The sequence below is a fragment of the Chenopodium album genome, chromosome 14 (assembly GCF_948465745.1).
Source record: "Chenopodium album chromosome 14, dcCheAlbu1.1, whole genome shotgun sequence".
In the NCBI taxonomy this organism is placed as follows: Eukaryota; Viridiplantae; Streptophyta; class Magnoliopsida; order Caryophyllales; family Amaranthaceae; genus Chenopodium; species Chenopodium album.
The window spans coordinates 2,486,082-2,507,696 of record NC_137847.1 but is presented as its reverse complement, the minus strand read 5'-3'; the positions used below and the strand labels follow the sequence as shown (position 1 = coordinate 2,507,696).

General features: G+C 34.4%; 2 protein-coding genes and 1 pseudogene across 5 annotated transcripts; 2 read left to right on the top strand and 1 right to left on the bottom strand.

The window, feature by feature from the left end:
- The first annotated feature begins 2,208 nt into the window (after positions 1–2,208).
- LOC145579835 (uncharacterized) lies at positions 2,209–6,178 on the top strand. Of its 2 annotated transcripts, XR_014099229.1 has the most exons (9): positions 2,209–2,695; positions 3,553–3,690; positions 3,793–3,861; positions 3,941–4,012; positions 4,518–4,600; positions 4,703–4,834; positions 4,990–5,203; positions 5,314–5,526; positions 5,871–6,178. XR_014099229.1 is itself a non-coding variant. In XM_081637113.1 (8 exons), exons 1-8 carry the CDS (start codon positions 2,279–2,281, stop codon positions 5,362–5,364), a joined length of 1,176 nt encoding a protein of 391 aa, XP_081493239.1. In that variant the 5' UTR covers positions 2,209–2,278; the 3' UTR covers positions 5,365–5,786. The 2 variants fall into 2 exon arrangements, 1 of the variants encoding a protein (XP_081493239.1); XM_081637113.1 differs by lacking the exon at positions 5,871–6,178 and having other exon boundaries at positions 5,314–5,786.
- Positions 6,179–8,552: 2,374 nt separating this feature from the next.
- On the top strand, positions 8,553–11,781 carry LOC145579834 (3-ketoacyl-CoA synthase 11 pseudogene; annotated as a pseudogene). Of its 2 annotated transcripts, none has more exons than XR_014099227.1 (2): positions 8,553–9,027; positions 9,827–11,781. The product of XR_014099227.1 is annotated as a 3-ketoacyl-CoA synthase 11 pseudogene, transcript variant X1 (transcript). The 2 variants fall into 2 exon arrangements; XR_014099228.1 differs by having other exon boundaries at positions 8,558–8,715.
- A 2,018-nt stretch (positions 11,782–13,799) lies between these two features.
- LOC145579833 (uncharacterized) lies at positions 13,800–21,267 on the bottom strand. Its single transcript, XM_081637112.1, has 7 exons — positions 20,663–21,267; positions 19,875–20,010; positions 17,664–17,745; positions 17,314–17,489; positions 16,044–16,181; positions 15,816–15,955; positions 13,800–14,279 (listed from the first exon to the last, which is right to left on the bottom strand). The coding sequence occupies exons 1-7, from the start codon at positions 20,778–20,780 to the stop codon at positions 14,011–14,013; spliced, it is 1,059 nt and encodes a 352-aa protein (XP_081493238.1). The 5' UTR covers positions 20,781–21,267; the 3' UTR covers positions 13,800–14,010.
- Positions 21,268–21,615: the final 348 nt, after the last annotated feature.

Genomic DNA, 21,615 nt, shown 5'->3' with positions numbered 1-21,615 from the left:
TCATCTTCTTGCTTCTAACCTTGGTTCATCATCCATAGGCTTCAATTGGTCGTCTTTGGACCTAAAATCTCAACAAAAACACTAACAACCGGTGAAGCATAGGATACACAAAAATTGCATAAAAATAGAGTGAATAATGAACTAAGGCATCAATACCTCACATATTCAACGTTAAAAACCACTCTATAATCATACAAAATAGCATGCTATCACTAAACACAATACAATTGTTACTAATGAAGAACTAATCTGATTTGACTAACTAATTGTATTAGTTGATTGTATAAAGATGTTTGGTAAATAATTAATTATTTAAAGTTGTTTGAGTATATAAAATGACCAATAAGCTAATTGTAATGGTAAAAATTAAGATAAGGTTTTAGATTAAAAAAGGTTACTAGTGTAATTTCACCAAAAAATTCTGAATCAACTAATGGAAAAGCTCCTCTACTAAGCCTATTGAAAAGTAATTTACTTGATAGAATTTTGAATCAGCTCTTTACCAAATACTCCAAATAAGCTTAATTATTTAGTGGTCAATCAGCTGATATTGACCAACTAAGTCATTTCCGCCCTAATAAGTGTTTTACCAACCACATAATGTCTAACATTATTAGCATTATTACCTTAAAATTATTTTTAGTGTTAGTAATTTTATGATAAAACTGCCAATAATTTATTAATTTTAGGAAATTTTGTCAGAAAAAACCATTTATAACAACTATTTTGTTGGAAAAAAACTTATAAAAAATTTTTGGCACAGAGAAACCAGATTGTAAAATATTTTTGTTGAAGACAACCAAAAACACTAATTACCCTAATTATCCTTAAATTTTTCCTAATTAGCCTTTAAATCTCAATTAATTAATTATATTAATTAAAAAAAAAACATAAAACACCCTCCCCCCACCTCAGCCACCCCCTCCCCTGCAGCAGTCACGACGGCCAGAATCGGCGCCTCCCCTACCACCTGCCGTCAACCTCTCCCTCCCCCAACCCTGCGCAAGCGCTGATGCCGCCCCTACCCCGATTTGCCGGGAAGTTACCTTCCAAAAGAAATCACACAAACAAATTGCAAATTTCGCCGGCAAGTTATCAAAAACAAATCGCACAAACTTCGAACCCTTTGAATCTCAATTTCGAAAGAGCTTTATTCTAATGAATGCCCAGAATCCTAGATGTCGAATCCCCATTCCTGAAATGGGTCTTGTTGATTGCGGCGGTGATGGTGGCCACTCTATTGGGTGGAATTTTTGGGTTAGGGTTTAGAAGGGTAGTCGCGGCGAGGGTAAAGGGGAAAGGGAGGGGGTCAGTTCACCGGTGGAGGTTGGTCGGCTGGGGTGGGGGGTTCTAGGCGGAGGCTGGGGATGAGAGAGGGGGTTGCTGCCATGGGAGGGGGAGAAGGAGAGGGTGGCTCAGGCTGGCAGTGCCCGGTGGTGGTGAGAAGTGGTTTTTGTTTTTTTTTATTATTTATTTATAGATTAACTTAATTATTAAATTGATTATTAGCGAAAATTATGGATAATTTGAAAAATTAGAGGTTAATTGAGTGATTAGAGATCTCAGGTTGTCTTCAACAAAAATATTTTACAATCTTGTTTCTCCATGCCAAAAAAAATTTATAAGGTTTTTTCCAACAAAATAGTTGTTATAAATGGTTTTTTCTGACATTTGGGCCTGTTTGGTAATTAGCTGGTAGCTGATTGTATTAGCTGGTAGCTGATTGTATTAGCTGGTTTGACTAGCTGATTATGATTAGTTGATTGTGTAAAATGTTTGGTAAATAGCTGTTAATTGCTAGCTATTTTAGTGTATTTAAGAGACAAAAGGCTAATTGTACAATAAGCTAATTTTAAAAAGCTCTTATAATGAGCTTTTTCTAGAAGAGCTTTTTGAATCCAAAAAGCTCTTTTAATAAGCTATTTACCAAACAACCAAATTAGCTTTTTTTAATTAATCAAACATCTAATTAGACAAAATAAGCTAAAACCTCTTTAAAAAGCTCTTTACCAAACACACCCAAAATTTCCTTGATTTTACCTATAAATAGCACAAAATTATGTGATTAATGTCAATATGTCACCAATCTTATGGGCCATATTGGCCCATAGCCATACGGCCCATACCCCAAGGATGTATGTCAATATTTGAACTTCTACCGTCCCCAAAATGAACAACAGAGCAAATTCATTTTTGTGGCTGAAATTAATTTTCCAACAAATTCTAATTCTAATCCAATCCAACTAAAACAAAAAATGAACACTCATCTCTTGAACAAATGGCAGCAAGAGCTCAACTCCCCCACACAATTTCCCGGCCAATTTCCGGCGTATCCCCAACTTTCCGGCGACGTTTCACCGGAATTACCTTCCCAATAACAAATCCTAAAAACCCAATTCCTAGAATTTCAAAAAAATGGGGGAATTCAAAGTTTGCAATAAAGCTGAGTTTACAAGTAGAAGAGAGTAAAATCCCAGCAAAATCAACAGTTGATGTTCAACGAATGGTTGAATTTTTGTATGAAGATTTACCTCATTTGTTTGATGATCAAGGGATTGATCGGACGGCTTACGATGAGCGTGTGATGTTCAGGGACCCCATTACTAAGCATGATACTATTTCTGGGTATTTGTTTAATATTGCTTTTTTGAAGCAGATTTTTAGGCCTATTTTCCAACTACATTGGGCTAAGCAGGTAAAAATATATTTAAAAAATCTTCCTTTTCTAAATTTTGGTTGATTAAATGTTTGTTCTGAAGTTGAAAATTTGTGCAATAGTTTCACTTTTACCGTAGATGTTTAATTGTTAAGGGTTGTGGGGTATTATGTTATTACTCCCTCTGTTTCATATTAACTTGATGTTTATGGGCTAGAGTTATTTCTATTAGAGCTAAATTCTGATACTAGTTAGTGTACTTTCTTGTATTAAGTTAGTGTTTATTATGATGTGTGTGTGCAATTTGGTCAATGGTCATAGCAAACATCAATATTGCATCATCATATATCAATGATAATGAAGTTATTCCCTGTATTATGTATTATGATCAATTAATTAGGTAGAATATATAAAGTACTTCATATGATTGTAGTAGCTAGTTAGATATGGTGGATTGGTGGTAGTAGTGGTGATTTTTGTGTAGTTTTGCGAGGAGAGTTTCATACTGATATCCATGGAAGTATGTTTTTTCTTCATATACAAGTACTAATTTTAATTACCACCCTACAGTTGGTATTGACTATTGAGTGGTACTAGAAATTTATGAAGCTCTAATTGTTAGCATTGCATTATCATGGACATTGACAAAATCACGTCATATATTACCACCTACCAAACAGGCTGTTAAGGCGTTTCAATTTTCGCGTTGAAAGTCTTACTAGACTAAATAGAGCTAAAAATTTCGTGTTCCACTTTTCATAATGCTGTACATGTAACTAGATTTTCGGCCTCATTACTCAGAACTGAATGTCATGTAGGGATTTTCTGGCATGATCTTTAATCTGTGTGGGTTACTATCCAAAATTTGCTCGTTTAAGTGACTTGAGTTGTTGTAGACAGGGCCATATGAGATAACTACTAGGTGGACTATGGTGATGACATTTATTCCCTTGCCCTGGAAACCAGAATTGGTCTTCACTGGAACTTCAGTAATGGGCATCAACCCTGAGACAGGAAAATTCTGTAGTCATGTGGTGAGCTCAGTCGCCATGTGAATCGATTAAATTTGGTGTACCGACTTGTATGAAAATTCAAGAGACCTTATAAGTACATTTCTGACATTGTGAAATATGTAGGATTACTGGGATTCTATAAAGGCCAATGACTATTTTTCTTTGGAAGGCTTATGGGATGTGTTTAGACAGGTATTTGTGTCTTTATTAGTGTTTGAGCTTATGTCATATGCTCTTCAGATTATTAATTAAACACACTCCTTATATGCAGCTTCGTATGTACAAGACACCTGACTTGGAAACACCTAAATATCAGATACTGAAAAGAACTGCAAACTATGAGGTTTGATTTTCTGTACACTGAAGTATATAATGGCTGGATCTCTTCTCTTGTGATTGCAGTTTCATATGATACAAATCTTTGCCTCCTTTCTTAAGGTTGTTTGTTAAGGACGGCTTAGAAAGCTTCAGTATATTCCCTTGACTATCAAATTGAATAATAGAAATCATATGGCAGCCTGGCAGGGTTTAGCACCCTAACGGCCTAACAAGTGAAACAGGTGTATTTGTATACAATGGACTAAGTCACCTCAAATTTCATAAATGTCACCCACTAATCTACAATCTGATAAAGGTTACATCTTTTTGACTTTTTGTGTTGTCCTCTTTCTTTCTTTTTTTTGAGGAATTGGGATTAAGAATTTAAGATCCTTCAACAACACTAGCTAGCTTGATGATATATCTATTCCTGGTTTTTTATTTCACTTAAATCTAATATGTGATCCTGAGGAGAGTACAGTCAGTACACTCGCATTTCTCACTACACTGTTATTTATGCTAAAACACAGGTAAGAAAGTATGCCCCATTTATAGTCGTGGAAACTCAGGGTAACAAGCTTTCTGGATCAGCTGGCTTTAATTCTGTCGCTGGGTAAGTGTCATTCCTATTGTTAGACCTATCATCATCATCTGCAGATCAGATAAACTGGTGTTCCCAACAATGATAAGCAATGAGAATTGTTCTTTTCTCCAGATACATTTTTGGAAAAAATTCGAAGGAAGAGAAGATACCCATGACTACCCCTGTCTTCACTGAGACCAATGATGCTGGAGAGTCAAAAGTGTCCGTTCAGATAGTCCTTCCACAAGATAAAGACCTTGACAGGTGAGACTTTGGCCTCCACGGCTGTTATGCTCACAATTTGCAATATTATCATCATGTTCTTGGAATAAAGTAGTGTCTGGTGGCTATGCCAGCAGCCTACTAATCGTAGAAAAGCTTGTTTGTATGGCTAACTTGAGCAATTGTGTGTGTATTAGTTTGCCTGACCCTAATCAAGAGACTATCAACCTGAGGAGAGTAGAAGGAGATATTGCTGCAGCACTGAAATTTAGTGGAAAACCTACAGAGGAAGTCGTCAGACAAAAAGAAAGAGAACTTCGGGATAGTCTTATCAGAGATGGTCTCAGACCGAGAAAAGGGTGCTTGCTTGCTCGCTACAATGATCCTGGCCGAACATGGGAGTTCATCATGGTAAGAAGCATTTGTTATGCAAGTACATCTTTTGTGACTCGTGTTTCTTCATTACAGGCTCTTACAATTGTTCTCTTTTCTGCTTTTTTGGTGGTCTCACTGTACTGAAGAGGAATGAGGTGCTGATATGGCTTGAAGAATTTAGGTTAGAAGAAGATTAGGAAAACTCGAAATTCAAGCTGTTGAACTAGAACTTCTGATTTCCATGTTTGTTCGAGGTCACCTTCTGGAAGCTGAAGCTGAAGATGAAAAGTATAAGGATTAGCAATGTCAGATAAACCTTAATGAGTACATACTTTACTTCATGATATTCTAGGCACAAGGTATATGAAAACGAAATTCGACAAGTATTTTCACTTTGTTCTTAGTTTAGATGAGTGTTTGATTATAAAGGTATGGAAACAAAACTAGGCATGCCTTCTCACAAGGCAAAAGCTAGCCTAGTTAATCAATGTACAATAGTGTCCAAAATCGAAGATCCTATGCTCCAAACTTCCAAAACAATGTGTCGATAAGTGGTTACCAAATTATGTATTGCTCAATTTGCTACTCGATAGATATCTTATTTTTTCTAGTTGAGTTATCGGTTTTTATAATTTTATTTTATTTTATTTTCCTTTTGTATACCGTTGACTTGACTTTTACATCCAATCATTGATATGTGTAGGTTATGCGCAACGAGATTTGAACCTCAGAAGTACTTTTCCTCGCAGTAGCATGCGTGCAATGTGGCCATATTGGTCAAAAAGGTTCTAGAATCAATAGTTTATGCTCCCTATTAAACAGTATTAGTTGTGCAAGTATTAATTAATCATGCATTGAATTTGTAGAAATTGACTTCATTAGCTTTAGAAACATGTGATCGTTAGGACGTAAACCTTCCTAGAAAGCTTCATGCGTATGTCTATGGATCAAATATGAAATATGTAGGAATATTGGTTGTACTAAATAAGTAAAGAAGGCTTATATCCCCAATGTAATCATGTAATATGGTACTCCGTATTATGGTTGATTTTTAAGATGGCATTAAGGGTTGTTTGGTTGACAAAATAAAGTGGGAGAAGTGAAAATTTATGGGATTTTGTAATTCGGGTAGTTGTTTGGCTGACACAAAAAATCAAAAATGAGGGATGTTGGAATTCATGGGAATCTCCACTTCCCACAAAATGTAGGAAGTAAATTACCTAGCCCCCTTGAGATGGTCATTCAAAATTCATGGGAATTCCAACTTCCCATTGCACAACCAAACAACTTAAAGAAATTTCTAGGAATTTCATTTGGGAAATAATTTCCCATGAAATATAACTTCCTATGGGAATTTATTTCTCATGTCAACCAAACGAGGCCTTAATTTTGCTCGAAACGAGATGTTTATTTTTTACGAAAACAAGACGTTTATTAGAATGTGAATGATTCTACTTTTGACTAGATTAGACGAGTTTGAAAAGTATTGGGTTGTCGAATATGAATTCTCTTAACAAACTTAAACAGTTAAAGTATACGTTGTAAAAAATAATTTTATAATTTCGACTAAGCTAATTAAATAATCCTAAATGTAAGTCAAATCTAATTTATAAATCAAGTCAATTTGATAATTATACATCTACTTAATATGAAGTGGAGTACGTTTTTAACAAGATATTAAAGATTTAAACCGCCCTTTATATTTTGGTCTAAAAAATCCGTTGAAGATAATATTGATCAATTAATAAGAGTGCTTCCCCACTTTTAAAAATATGTCACAATATCATGATTAAAAGACGGTTACAGTTTTATCGTACGTCGGATAAGAGATGGGGAAAGCTAAACTATACTTGTATGCAATTAAAAGCTACTCGTACATTACTTTGTAAGGAGGAAATGTAATCACATGAGCAATTGACCAAAGCAAGACGTCAAGTTTGACACTTAATTTTGTGCAAACATTAAAAAAGTATAGTTGAAGATGATACTATTACGCACTAGTATTTAATTCCTAACTACCAACAGCTTAATGCAACATATGTAAGTAGTTGTAGTCTATAACATCAACCCTTTCATCAAATTTTTAGGGCAATGAACAGCTAATCTCATTGCCAGACGATCTTATTACTCGTAATTAACATTTTATTTGTATTTATTCGACATAACATATTAATCCACTCCGTATGAAGTATTGCAACGTAGTAATTTAGATTGGGTTAATTTAGATAAAGAAAAATGTGGGGAAAAAATTACCAATAATACAAATCTAGATTTAAGTAGATCATACCAATCAAGACTAAGAAAATCTAATCATTTTTTTTTTCTTTTGAAAAAATGAAAAGATAAAAGAAGCATTAGGAATCTCTATGATGGGAATTTCTAATGTAAGAAAATCTAGTGAAATGGATATAGCATCACACTTACTTTAAACAATATATGGAGAAAATTATGTTGTTTGGTAAATGGTAATTCCTTTACATTATCTATTCTATGTAAACTTGTGTTTTATTCACCTGAATTTTCATTTATCTAAACTTATTCTATCTTATTAAAACTTACAAGAATTAATTAATCTTTATAAAACTTATTGTAGTTGGAATTTGAACTTAAATACCTTAATTAAAACTTATTTTTTCTTAACTTATCTTATCTGAACTTATTATTTAAACTTACCTGAATTTATTTAAGCTTACCAGAACTTATAAGACTTGAATTAAGTGAAATTATAATGAACAAAACAAGGCCTTAGTTGTTAGAGATATGATATCATTAGTATCGGAAAATATATGTGTGATATATTTTCCGCATTAATCTTATTAGGATAATAATATATTTAAGGTTTATTTTATGTTAAGATATTATTTAGAATATATATATTAAGATTTATAGTTAGGCTAGTATATTTTTTAGGAAGATTATTTCCTATTTTATGAGCTTAGATTTTGTATAAATACTCGACCTATCAATGAATAATAAATCAAGCCATTCTATTCTCTCTTCTCCCTAATTTGTCATTAGTGTTTCTTTCTACCTATATCCAATATTCATGTATAAAAATTATGTTTACCCTTTTTTTCATAAAATCTTTAGCTTTACTCTTTTAATAATATGTGTTGGATTAAGAACAATATACATTTTCACAAGATTACTTTTTTATCAACAAAATAATAGTCAAATATATACATTTTGACAAACATATTAGGTCAAATAATACAATTATGGATAATAAAATTTAGTAACTTTATATTTAACCAATACTCGTACGAAACATTAATAAAAACACGTCAAACTGACTGTCAATACGAGGAACTTACAACTTGTTCACAAGTCTTCCTTACCTTACGTTATGCTTATGGCACTATAAATATAGCCGTTGATCACACACAAAAAAATAACACCCAAATCTCAAACAATTCAAACCCAGTAGGCGCCGCCGCGCAAGTAACACAAATAATCTCTCATTACCAAAAAAATAAACTCCTTTAATTAATTTTTTTAATTTTAATTTTATTAATATTAATTTCTTAATAAATAATCGCGAGAAACGCGTAAGTTTGCTGTTGCCAGTTCCTCATTTCAGTCAGTGGTTACCCATTATCTTCTCCACTTAATTATAAAAATATTTACTATTGAACTGGGTTTTTGTCTAAATATAGATTCATATTTAGTCTTAATTTTTATTTTTTTAAGAAAAAATAGTGAATTATTTTGCTAAAAAGTCAATTTTTTTTTTTTTTTTTTTGGCTTTTTTGGGGGTTTCACGTGGTTGAGATTCCTCCTCCATTCTTTGCATTTGGGAGGGTCCCTTTTTACAACTCTGTCATTTGTTTGCTGCTCTGGTGGGATCTTCTTACTCTCTGGTTAGTTTCTGATCTGGGTTTTTTTTTTTTTTTTTTCCTTCTAATTTTTCTAAATTTTTTGAACTTTTTTGGTGTAAATTTGGATGAACTGATTTGATTAACGGATTTAGTATGCATCTGGGGTTGATTTGATGTTGTGATGATGATAAAGATTTGATTTTGTTTGAATTTTTTTGGTGGCAAAGTTGTGCATATTTTAGATTAACTGTTATGATTAATTTTAAATTAGTTTTTATTTAGATTGTTTGATTCTGTAATGATGAAAAAGGTGTGAACTTTTTAAGTGACTAGTTTATGATTTTCTATTTGATTAGGATTGGAGGATGATGATGGCATTTCTAAGCATGATTTGGGGGTTTTTTGTGTTTAATTGAAATGGGTTGGTTTTAATTTTGATAGATTTGGTTTTAGTGCAAAGTCTTCATCTGGGTTGACGTGATTTGTTGAATTTGAAAAAGATGGGAACTTTATTATGGATAAAATGAGAATTGAGATTAGGGAAGTTTAGAGAAAGTGTAATTTGTGATTATAAATCAATGTTGTTTAGGGTTTATGAATTGCTTGTTTCAAGTGAGACAATTAAATAAATCGGTTGACTTGAAAAATTCAGATGTAAATAATAAAAAAAAATTCAAATCTTGTTTGAAATTTGAGTTAAAGGTGTTTAATCTCTTACTGATGCTTAATGATACAGTGTTTTTGTCATGCTTTTGGTATGAATAAGAAGTAAGAACACTACTACTGCAGGTTTTTTCCACAGTTGGATTCAGTCTAATTCAGTTTTGTAATGTTTACATAGAGTGGAAGAAGAAATAAAATGGCGGAGGCGAAACCCACTACACCCCTGATCCCACCATCAGCAACCACCTCCTCGGCTTCACCGTCGAGAAAGCTACCTGATTTTAAGCAATCTGTGAGGTTGAAGTATGTCAAGCTTGGTTACCATTACCTTATTACCCATGCTATGTACCTTTTACTGACTCCTTTTGTAGTCATACTTGCTGCTCAGCTCTCCACTTTTTCACTAGAAGACATTAATTTGCTTTGGGAGCATCTTCAATATAACCTTATTTCTGTGATTATCTGCTCAACCCTTATTGTCTTCCTGTCCACTTTGTACTTCATGACCCGCCCTCGCCCTGTTTACCTTGTTAATTTCTCATGCGCTAAGCCAAATGATTCCCTTAAATGTCCGAGGCCCTATTTCATGGATAAAACCGAGTCTGCTAAGGTGTTTTCTGACCAAATCCTTGGTTTTCAGAGAAAAATCCTTGAGAGGTCTGGCCTTGGGGAGGAAACTTACCTCCCAGAGTCTCTTCATAATACACCTCCAAACCCTTCTATGGCGTCTGCTCGGGCTGAGGCCGAGGAGGTGATGTATGGTGCCATTGATGAGCTATTAGCCAAGACCAATGTGAAACCCAAGGATATTGGGATTTTAGTTGTCAACTGTAGCTTGTTTAATCCTACCCCTTCCCTCTCTGCAATGATTGTGAACCATTATAAGCTACGAGGGAACATTGTGAGCTATAACCTTGGAGGAATGGGATGTAGTGCCGGGGTCATTTCCGTTGATCTTGCTAAGCAACTCCTTCAAGTTCACCCAAATTCTTATGCTTTGGTTGTTAGTACTGAAAACATCACTTTGAATTGGTACCTTGGGAATGAACGTTCAATGCTTCTTCCAAATTGCTTGTTTAGAATGGGTGCTGCTGCTATACTTCTTTCTAACAAAAGATCGGATAAGAGAAGGTCCAAGTACCAGTTGGTTCACAGTGTTAGGACCCATAAAGGTTCCGATGACAAGTGCTATTCTTGTGTTTACCAAGAAGAAGATGCTGATGGGAAGGTTGGTGTTTCTCTATCCAAAGAATTGATGGCAGTTGCTGGTGATGCCTTGAAAACCAACATTACTACTCTCGGGCCTCTTGTTCTTCCAATGTCCGAACAACTGCTCTTCTTGGCCACATTGGTTGGAAAGAAACTTTTCAATATGAAGATCAAGCCTTACATACCTGATTTCAAGTTGGCTTTCGAGCATTTTTGCATCCATGCTGGGGGGAGAGCCGTGCTTGATGAGCTAGAAAAGAACTTGCAGCTCAGCGAGTGGCACATGGAGCCATCTAGGATGACCCTTTATAGGTTCGGTAACACCTCAAGTAGCTCTCTGTGGTATGAATTGGCATACTCAGAAGCTAAGGGGAGGATGAGGAAAGGAGATCGAGTGTGGCAGATTGCATTTGGGTCTGGTTTCAAGTGCAACAGTGCAGTCTGGAAGGCTCTCAGAACTGTAAACCCTGCTAAGGAGAAGAATCCATGGATGGACGAGATCCATAAGTTTCCAGTCAATGTTCCGTTGGTGTCTCCATTTTGAATCGTGTTTTTCATGTTTTGTGTGATTCACTTATAGCCATCTTGCCAATGGGTTGCGGTCCCTGTATTGTCATAGAGAAACTACGATTAATGACTTGAGAGATGGCAGGGCAAATTTTGGTACATTTTTCAACATGTAGAGGTAGAAGCCAATGCTGATGTTTGTGTGGTGAAGTCCTCTTCCCATCTTTCGCTTTAACTGTACCCAGCAGATTATGAAATTCTTTTAGTTATTTTTTCTCTTGGAGTCTTCGTGCTGTTGAAGATACTCGGTGATGTACTTGTTAGTTTATCCTTTGATGGTTCAATTGTACCATATCTTTCGTGTTGGAACTTTCAAACTTTATGCCAATTCAGAATTCTCTTCAAATTTCATCTAAAGTCCAGGTATTTTATATCGTTGAATGTTAGACAGAGCAAAACAAGTTCCATTTTGTTTCGAGGTTGTTCACATGTCATCAATGTATCTTTAGAAACTGCTTCAGAGGCATCAGATGTTTACTAAAACAAGTTCCATTTTGTTTCGAGGTTTGTTGTTCACATATTTCTCTCGCCGAGACTGCCAGGATTCAATCTTCTGGGACTAGTACAGGTCTTCTTCCTTGAAGGGCTACCAATAGTTAACAACAAATGCAACCACGTTCTGATGTTTCCACTTGTACACAATTCGCAACCTGTATGACCACGGCATACATTCCACTTGTGCACCTCGCGTTTGCTCGTAGGAAAGTAGTAACCAAGAAAGGTACTGGAGCCTAGAACTTTCAAAGAAAAGAAGACAAGTCAAAATCTGTGGTGGAAATTCTAAGATGCTGACTAGTGACAAGCATACTATTCTGAACTTCTAGCAAGCTGTCTAGTTCTAGAAAATTTTGGTTCGGTTTTTCTACTTTGCCGGGAACAAAAATTTGTTGTAATCCTCCTGATTCTGATTGCTTTAATTTGTGATGCTGCGACAAGTACGTGGATATCACTATTGAAAATATCCATACTTGTCTATCTACATTTGGAAAGGCCGATACCGCATAAGAGAATTGATTAACCAATAAATTTTTTGTAAGATGGGCTTAAGTTAATTTTATTGTAAAATATTCAATAAGGGTAATTATAACAATTTTTATGGTAACTTTAATAATTACAAGGGTAACTTTTAGTTTGTAATGAAATTGATTTACAAATATTTTAAAACATTAAAATTTATGTTAGGAAAATAGTAACATTTGTATACAGTATATATATATATATCATATATGGGTAACTACTTTCTTTTTTCTTTTTCTTTTTTTTTTTTTTTTTGACGGGAACTTTAAATACCTTAAGGGTAACTTTATCCCATTTTACAATAATTTTAATAAAAATTCACCTTAATTAAGAATTTGTGTTGACTAAAAGCCATACGTATACAACATTTGAGATATAAATTTGAAATCCATCAATAAATACATATTAAAATGAATAAAATAACCTTTCCTTCAAATTATTGATAACTTTTCTTGTCCTTCGGTGTTTTATGATTGATAGTTGGAGAAAATTTTCGATCATAAAACACCGAAGGACAGGAAAAGTTATCAATAATTTGAAGGAAAGGTTATTTCATTCATTTGAGATATATTGAAATCCATCAATAAATACATATTAAAATGAATAAAATAACCTTTCCTTCAAATTATTGATAACTTTTCCTGTCCTTCGGCGTTTTATGATCGATAGTTGGAGAAAATTTTGAACCATGCGGGGTTTTATTTAAGGGCATATATATTTCATAATGACCAAAAAGGTCCCCAATAGGCCGATATCAAATAGGTATTCACATTGTCGGATCATAAGTATGATACTCCGTATTGTTTTAGTCGACTACTCCCTCCGTTTTTAAATGCTTGCTCCATTTTTCTTTTCGACCGTTTTTAAATACTTGCTCCATTTCCTTTAGTATATCCAACATAAATCATATTTTATTAATTTCATATTCTCTCTCCTCCAATTCTCTCAACAAATTTTACTTTTTACAATTTTTTTCCTTCCACCTACCCAACTATCTCCTTATTTTATTACTTTCTCTAATTCTTTCCTAAAACTCCGCACATAAAAAAATGGAACAAGTATTTAGAAACGGAGGGAGTATTTCCGAATACCTCAAAATATTTCCTCTACGTTTTTCCATGCCTTGCAGATCTTGCAGATGAAAAAGAGTGAAAGTAGAGGAGTAGAAGACAATGACTAGAGAAACCAAACTGTGAGACAGCCACATATCAGAATCATACTGCATTCTCAGAAACTGTTGAAATTGGACGAGTTGAGTATACCTGTATCTGAGATACATTTATCACTACTCTCATCATATCAGCATCATACTGCATTCTTGCAGTATTCAACAGACTCTGGTAATGAAAGGAACGACACAACACAACAAATTCCTCTTTACACATTTTCATCTCAGAAAAGATACGATGATGAAACACTCCAAATATAACTCATACAAGTTAACCTTAAATTATACAAAAACATCCCGGGTGTCTATTAAAGCATATTGTCTGAGGTTTCAGTTATAAGAGAAAACCAGACAAACCCAGAGTAAAGAATCTAAAGGCAGAATTATTTTATGACCCTCTATTATGCATTTGTTACTTCTTCCTTGGCCTTCCCCTCATCAGCAATGTGGAAGCCTTCCATCTTCTGCGAAACTTCCTCTGCACCAGTACCAGCGGCCTTAACCTTTCCAGTGGAGGCGGTGGTAGCAGCTGCTGTCTCATTTACTTCCTGTGTCAAAGGACCTGTCTGCCATATCCTGATGGTTCCATCTTCTGATCCAGAGGCATATGATTCCCCTCCCGGTGAGAATCGCACACAATGAACAGGACCATGATGACCCTTGTTGCAAGCTTCATAAAATACAGGTTTCAATCAGAACCCACAGTTAAGATGAAAGAATCACATCTGACTTATTCAGAGGACTTGTGCTCTAGGATCAAATAATGAACAAAATAAAAATTAGAATAAAAGAGGGGATGGGAAAAATTAAATTTTAAGATTAAGATATCAATTCCATATTAACGTAATAAGCTCAGCTTTCTACTCCTAGAATATAAAGAATAATAATCCCTCTGTCCCAAGCTGGAAACATTTAAATTATAGGTCACTTACAAATCAATAACATAATACTAAAACAAACACCAAGAATGACACGTGTCATTTCTTGGTGCTGTCATTTTCCCTCCAAAACCATCCTCAATCTTCTCTTGCCAAAAACGCTTTAGAGAATATTTATATAATATGATTTGCTATTATTGGTTTTCTAATATATTCTATATATACACATTTAACTAAAATTTTATTCTAAATATTATAATTCGTATCTTTTCTTGACAAAATCTTTTAAAAGAATATTTGTATAATATGATCGATTTCCTATTTGGTCATCATTTTTTTGGATAATTATTATTTTTTATATAATGAGATGCATTTTTTATTTAATGAGATGCATTTTACATTGTATTGGGAAAAATAAATTAATGTAACTATTTTCTTTTCTCCAAAAAATTGCAAGATCACTTTGACTATCAACTAAACTCCATTTCCTCTATTTAATCGCATTTTACCATATCATATTCCTATTTTGTTTGTTTTTCTTTTTCACTGCGCATGAACCATTGAATTAAGGACTAGATTATCAAAAATTATCATTATTATTATTATTATTATTATTATTATTATTATTATTATTGTAATAAGTTACATATTGATTTTAAAACTATTTCAATAATATACAACTTTAATTCAAGCAAAATTAATTTTTTTTGTTAAATCCGTGCATCGCACGGGCACTAATCTAGTTTACAATAATTAGAAAGTTAGAAACTATGATAAGAATAAATAAATAGATTTTTCATAAAATAAAAATGTGTAGAGAAGGATATGTAGGGTGTTTCAGTTAAAATTTTAAGAGTGTTCGCACCTCAACCGATATAGCCTCAAATGTAGACACAAAGGTACTATCAAATGAGAATGTTCGATCTAGACAACCATCAGATTCAAATCCACTCTTGCCAAAAAAAAAAAAAATAAATAAAAATAAAAATATTCCACTCATCAACCAGACCCTTGGCTTCAGCTCTTACTCATTCCTATAAATCCAACTTCCAAGCATGGACATACACCTTGACAAAAAGTATACAGCTGACTATTCCTTTCCAATGCAGCATTTTGTCAAATACTTGTATTATCCCAAATCTAAATGCATTTTCACTAGTGAGACCACAAATTGAAAGGGAGTGCAAGAAGATCTGAGTGTGGTCTAATTAAATACTCTTTCTTAATAAAGAGTGGTAGGCAACCCACCATTTTTGTTGATTTTACATTTAAATTGGATAAGCAAACAACAAAGAGAGCAAGCTCCAAAGAAGTCTTGAAGAACATACCTATCTCTTCTCCAGTATGAAAATCAAACACTCGAACCCACATATCTTCCCCTCCAGCAACAAATTTGTTACCATACTTGGGCTCTAATGAGGCAGATTCAACGGTGCATGGCATTTCATAGCTCTTGACCAATCCAAAACTGGAAGAAAGAAGAAACTACATATAACAGCACATACAAAATGATCTTCATGGAGAATGATAATAAATTGAAATTTGATGATGCTTACTAATTGGCATCCCAGAACTTAACACTAGTGCCATCACTGGTTGTAATATAGCGGCCATCTTGACTCACTTCAGCACTGGTGACAGATGACTTTGTATCGAGAGTTCGGACAATCTCACCACTTCTCACATCCCATAATCTGCATATTATCAAAAGCAAGTCAAAACAGCATATGCAAATATGTTCCAGGACAATATGACAGTTCCAAGAAGTCAGATACATGCATACAAATGTATCTAATCAAACAAAATCCAGTATAAGTGATAACTGCATTGGTACCACTTGAACAACAGCCCAAACCTTACCAGTTTGACATAAAAGAAATGTTTAATCAAGTGCTATATATCATAAACTTGTCCTATAAAGATCAGACTTTAACACGTAAAAGTGTAATAGACTGAGACCAGCAACTCGCACACAGCAAAAGCAAATAACAGAAAAAATGGAGGTGAAGGATTAAAGCTTTAATTAATCAAAGGCTTAAAGGTATACACAAAACAATGAGTTTAAGCTCACTACTCTCCTATCAGTGACTTTAGGTCACAACTCTCAATTTGTGAGTTGTGACTTGAGGACTTGAGGTTACAACTCTCCTAGAACATTCATTCCAAATTCTGCCTACCTTTTCCTTTCCGCTCTCTCCATTTATAATAAAACTAAAGACCATTAACCAAATAATATTATACTACCATATTGCCCCTCCTTAGTTAAGCAAATTACGAAAAGTTTTCAAAGAGGATTCTAGTTAGGAACTTAAAGTGCCCCTACAGAGTTTTCCAAAATGATAATGGACATTGGAACGAGAAATCCAATCAGCCTACCTTTTCAACCAGTTTAAGCCTTGGCCAGCTGATTGAAACTGGGAATTCAAAAGCCCATATTACCATACCATATCCAAACATACAATCCCATGAATTTTTCAGCTGTTATAAAAGAGTTCAGGTAATAGGCTAATTGCAGGGTGCAAAGAAGGGTATTCACTTCCTAGTGCCCCTCAAAGCTTTAGCCTTCATTAAAGGAGCACTCAAAAAGTGTCCAGCACCTAAACTGGAAGAAACTAATCAAGGGCCTAGGAGCAAACATGACACAAAGAGAAGCTATCAAACAATGGTTGGAACCCATCATTATTATCTAGGTACCAAAAGCAATCAACACATTTTTCTTGAACTATCAAGATAATTTGAACAGTATACTGAGATATTCACACACCATCTGTCTTCAAAAAGAGCTCTTCAACTCCTTTATTTTTAAGAAACAACCAGCAAACATACCTAACTCCACCAATGTCAGTGCAAGAGCTCAATATAGTTTGATCACTGTGAAGCCAGGCAACTGTTCTGACTGAGCCAGGACATTTATCCACTTCTCGAGGAGGAGCATCTGGACGATTCAGATCATAGATGCGAAGGACTTTTTCCATCCCACCGGTCAAAAGAAGGTTAGCACCCTGTGCCCAAACATGGACATCAAAACAGTCACTCACATATATAATTGGCTAAGGCCTATATCACATCAGAAAAGGAGCATCCCAACTTGGAGGAGGGAGAGGGGGGGTTAAAATTAATTGGCTTTCGTCAATTAAAAATGCATAATCATACTTGCTGACAAGAAGAAAGTTTACCTCTGAGAAAGCACAAGACCTAACAATGTGCTTGTGCTCAAATGAATGCTTCACATCCCCAGTTATAGCATCCCATACTTTTCTGCATTTGAAATAAACGTACTCTGAAGTTTCCATGCACATGATTTACAAATAAAATCAAGAAAATATCAAAAAAAATAAATAAAAAATTTGAACTGCATACGAATTAGTAATCTGCATTTGTAACTTGTTAGAACATTTAACATTAAGGATCCAAGGACTGATGCAAGCAAAAAACTATACATACTAAAAAGTTCAGTGGGCAACAATAAACAAGGGCTAAAATAGCACTTTCATCATTGAAAATAGTCAAGTTAACTCATTTCTAAAATGGAGTTTAAGAAATGAAATGTAGCCTAAATTGTTTCTTAGCAATAGTATGTAATTTCTACACAATTCTGGTCCAGCTTCAAACCATCACCATCACCTTAAAACTGATCCCTGCACAATTCAGTCCCATACCATGTTAGTTCCATTCTCCTACTCATGAATATCATAGAAAGATTCAAAGGGAAGGTTAATATATTCTCAGGCAATATACAGCATTATGTATTCATCCATTACATATAGAATGAGACCTACATGAAAACATACAAAATGAGCTCATGTTTCCACGGACAGCAATCATCTTCCATTCAAATAGACACAAATTATTAGAAGATATATAAGCTTGCTGTTCACATGTAGGCCACAGTGAAGAAATTACACCTCCAAAGATAAGTGCTGTTCTTGGTTCTCGAAATATATGTAAGCTAGCTCTCCATCTTCTACAACTCCTCTGTTGATCCCACATAAATCAAGTCATCCACAGCTTCATTATCCTACTCATGAAACAATTCTAAAAGATCTCACTAAAAACACTTAATCTTGCTGCTAAAATCAAGTCAGAGAGTTGTAGTAACTATGAGCTCCTTTTTCGATTCCTCTTGGAATGGGTCAGAGCCCTACCTAATACTCCCACTACCCACACTTAAAGCACATGATCAAGAAGGGATTTCACCCTTTATTCCTCTGGCTAATGCCTATAGTACACTGTCAGATCTTCAAGTTCTTCCTGGATGCATCACTCCATACTCCATAGATTCTCAAGCTCAGACCAATCTAGTTTCTGAGCTTTGCAATATCCTTAATGAAGCTTGGAGGCTGGGATATATTATACTCGTATGAAATTGCCCACCCTGTTTTGTAAGTGATGCAGTGCGTCTATGTGTTTCACCTTTGCAACTTTCACACCTGGTTAAATTTTACCTCTCCTTCCATAAAGCTGTCCTAGCCTGATATAACTTGCTTATTTTACTGTATCATATTACTACAAACATAGCTTTCAACATAATCAAATAGTCCTCAGATTTCTTATACGCTGTGTAGTGCATGTTTAAACTACTGTCTGTTCCTAAGTTCAGTATGTAAGGTGTTTTCTCTTCTTGCATTGTCCCTTTGCACAGCAATCTGTTTCTCTCATATTCCCTTTCATGCTTTTATAGTCTGGAAAACCAACATGACAACAGTCACTGGTGCATATTCTCAGATGGCCTTGTTACCAAAAGATTTAAGTACAGTACACACAAAACTATTTGATGGTCTGACTATCACAGTCAGATACACATCGTCTTACTGATATCTGATCTCCAAGAAACAAGTTGATCAGAAAGGAAGATAACTTAACAAATCTCGCATGCCACCGTACATCAATAGTTAGAAGAACATGCTTACTAAGTAATAAAATAAAGAAACTATAATCTGTGATACACAGCTGAAAAGATTAAACATTACAAATAAACAGAGGTCGCAGCCTGAAGTGCAAAATTTCACAAACGTGGCACTATCAGATAATCATGCTCAGCAGCCCATGATACCAATCCATAATTGCCAATAAATAAACGTATTCTTTTCTACAAAGCCTGAGGCTAAGATAACCCAACTAAAACATCCTTTTTGCTTAAGCGTAACCATGCATATGGAGAAAGAACCACAGACTAGTCGCAAATTGCAATAGATCACAAGAGACATTTATCAACAAAACAAAAAGGAAATGCAACATTAAATTTACACATTTATTTAAGAAAAAACATCAAAAACCACGTTTCCACGTGGAATAGGCAGGTATTCCAACTACAAGTCATTGCAACAGAACAACCAACATTTTAACCAATCAAAAAGTATATGAAATGCAAAGAGAAGTAAACATACGCCGTGAAATCCGCAGATGCAGTTGCTGCATAAAGAGCATTAGTATCTAAACAACAACTCCATACAGCACCTTTATGACCCTCAAAAGTTCCAATCCAATCTCCAGTTTCCCCGTTTCTAAGCATTGGAGTAGAATCTACATAAGAAATAAAAACTTTCACGTCAGAATTAATTAGCGTAACGACACATCCAATCAAAACAGCAATGATCGTTTTGGCAGGAAGTATTTTAAAAAAGTATGTATCAAGCATTTAAAGAAATCATCGTTGCAAAGAGTAATATCAACAGTCAAAACCAAAAACCAACAGAAATTATAACTATGTCCAACAAAAATTCCATTCCAAACATCATATATTATTAGTCTCTAATAAACTTAGCACATTTCATAAGTTCATAACATCCCAAGGAACACAAATGGATTGCAGATAACATCCCAAATAGTAAGAGGTGATTAAATTAGCCTCAAATAGATATTAAGGTCAACGCTTGTATAATCTATGATCAAAAATATGTAATAAAAAAAAATAAAAAAATAAAAATAAAAACAGACTTAAAATTCAGCCTTTCAAGCCCACCCATTTCATCACAATTAATCGTCAAAATTAACATTCAGGTAATCAAAAGAGTAAAACAAACATACCATAAATTTCAGTCATTACCACTTTCATTGACAATCAAACTTAACATAAAATCCAACCATTATTCAAACCCATTTGACAATTAACAAATTACATCAAAGCAGGAAAAAACTGAAATTAAAAAGACCTAATCAATAATCAAAATCATACCCTTGCTAGCACTGATGAGGAAAAATCCATCTGGTGTTACTGGACTATAAAACAGATCCACCACTGGGCGAGAATGGCCATGGCAGACAAGAGGAACAGCAACCCTTTTCTTATCCATTTTTCTTATATAATCCTAAATCAAAATCTAAACTCGACCCAGAAAAATTCAACAAAATCCCAGATAGAAAATCAAACAAATTTGAAAAAACTCCCTGTTTTTTTCCAGTAATTTGTATATCAAGTATTGAAGAACCCTAGAAATTCTACACAAGTAAATATAAAACAAATTTTTTTTCAAGATTGTAAATGCGATCAAAATAAGGGCATAATGATTATAGAAATGTATGCAATTTTATTTGTACAAAATTGTTAGATTTAAGGGATAAAAATTTGACGCGGGTGGGAAAATCAAAACAAATTTTCTGGGATTTTTTCAACACAAATTTCAGAAATTCCTCACCCTCCTAACCCTACAAAACTAATAATCTCCAGAAATTGGGGATGAAATAGTGAGAAAGATCAAACGTTTTAAGACGAACAGAGTAACAAATTACTTAAAAATAATTAAATTTTTTTTCCTCTCTCTACAAACCCCCAGGGCTAGGCGCAAAGAAGAAAAAGTGAGGTGAGAGACTTCATCTCCATTTTATAGGATCAGTAGCTTTCTGAAAAGGGTATTTTGGGTAAAATGGTTACTACTTGTAACTCTTTGTGGATTAGTCTAATTGTACGTTATAGTACCAGAGGAAATGGGAAAGATGGTGCACCATGAACAACCCGGCCCACTCACTTGACCATAACTTACACACATGCCCAAAGCTTGGGGAAAAAGGTAGTGTGGCCAATTGGTCGAGTTTGGTGCACTTGATTGGCTCGTTTTGAGGTAGGTTTGATTTTGATCGGAATTTGTTTAGCTCAGTAGAAGTAGTTCAAGACAGAACTTAAGATAATAC

Bases quoted from the DNA above. Each gene is read 5' to 3' on its own strand.
- LOC145579833 (XM_081637112.1), bottom strand. From the start codon at position 20,780: ATGGATAAGAAAAGGGTTGCTGTTCCTCTTGTCTGCCATGGCCATTCT. The intron at 17,490-17,663 runs GTAAACTTTCTT...GTTTGGGCACAG, and splicing joins GGTCTTGTGCTTTCTCAGAG to GGTGCTAACCTTCTTTTGAC. The intron at 15,956-16,043 runs GTAAGCATCATC...TCTTTCTTCCAG, and splicing joins AAGTTCTGGGATGCCAATTA to TTTTGGATTGGTCAAGAGCT.
- LOC145579835 (XM_081637113.1), top strand. From the start codon at position 2,279: ATGGCAGCAAGAGCTCAACTCCCCCACACAATTTCCCGGCCAATTTCC. The intron at 3,862-3,940 runs GTATTTGTGTCT...CCTTATATGCAG, and splicing joins TATGGGATGTGTTTAGACAG to CTTCGTATGTACAAGACACC. The intron at 4,601-4,702 runs GTAAGTGTCATT...TCTTTTCTCCAG, and splicing joins GGCTTTAATTCTGTCGCTGG to ATACATTTTTGGAAAAAATT.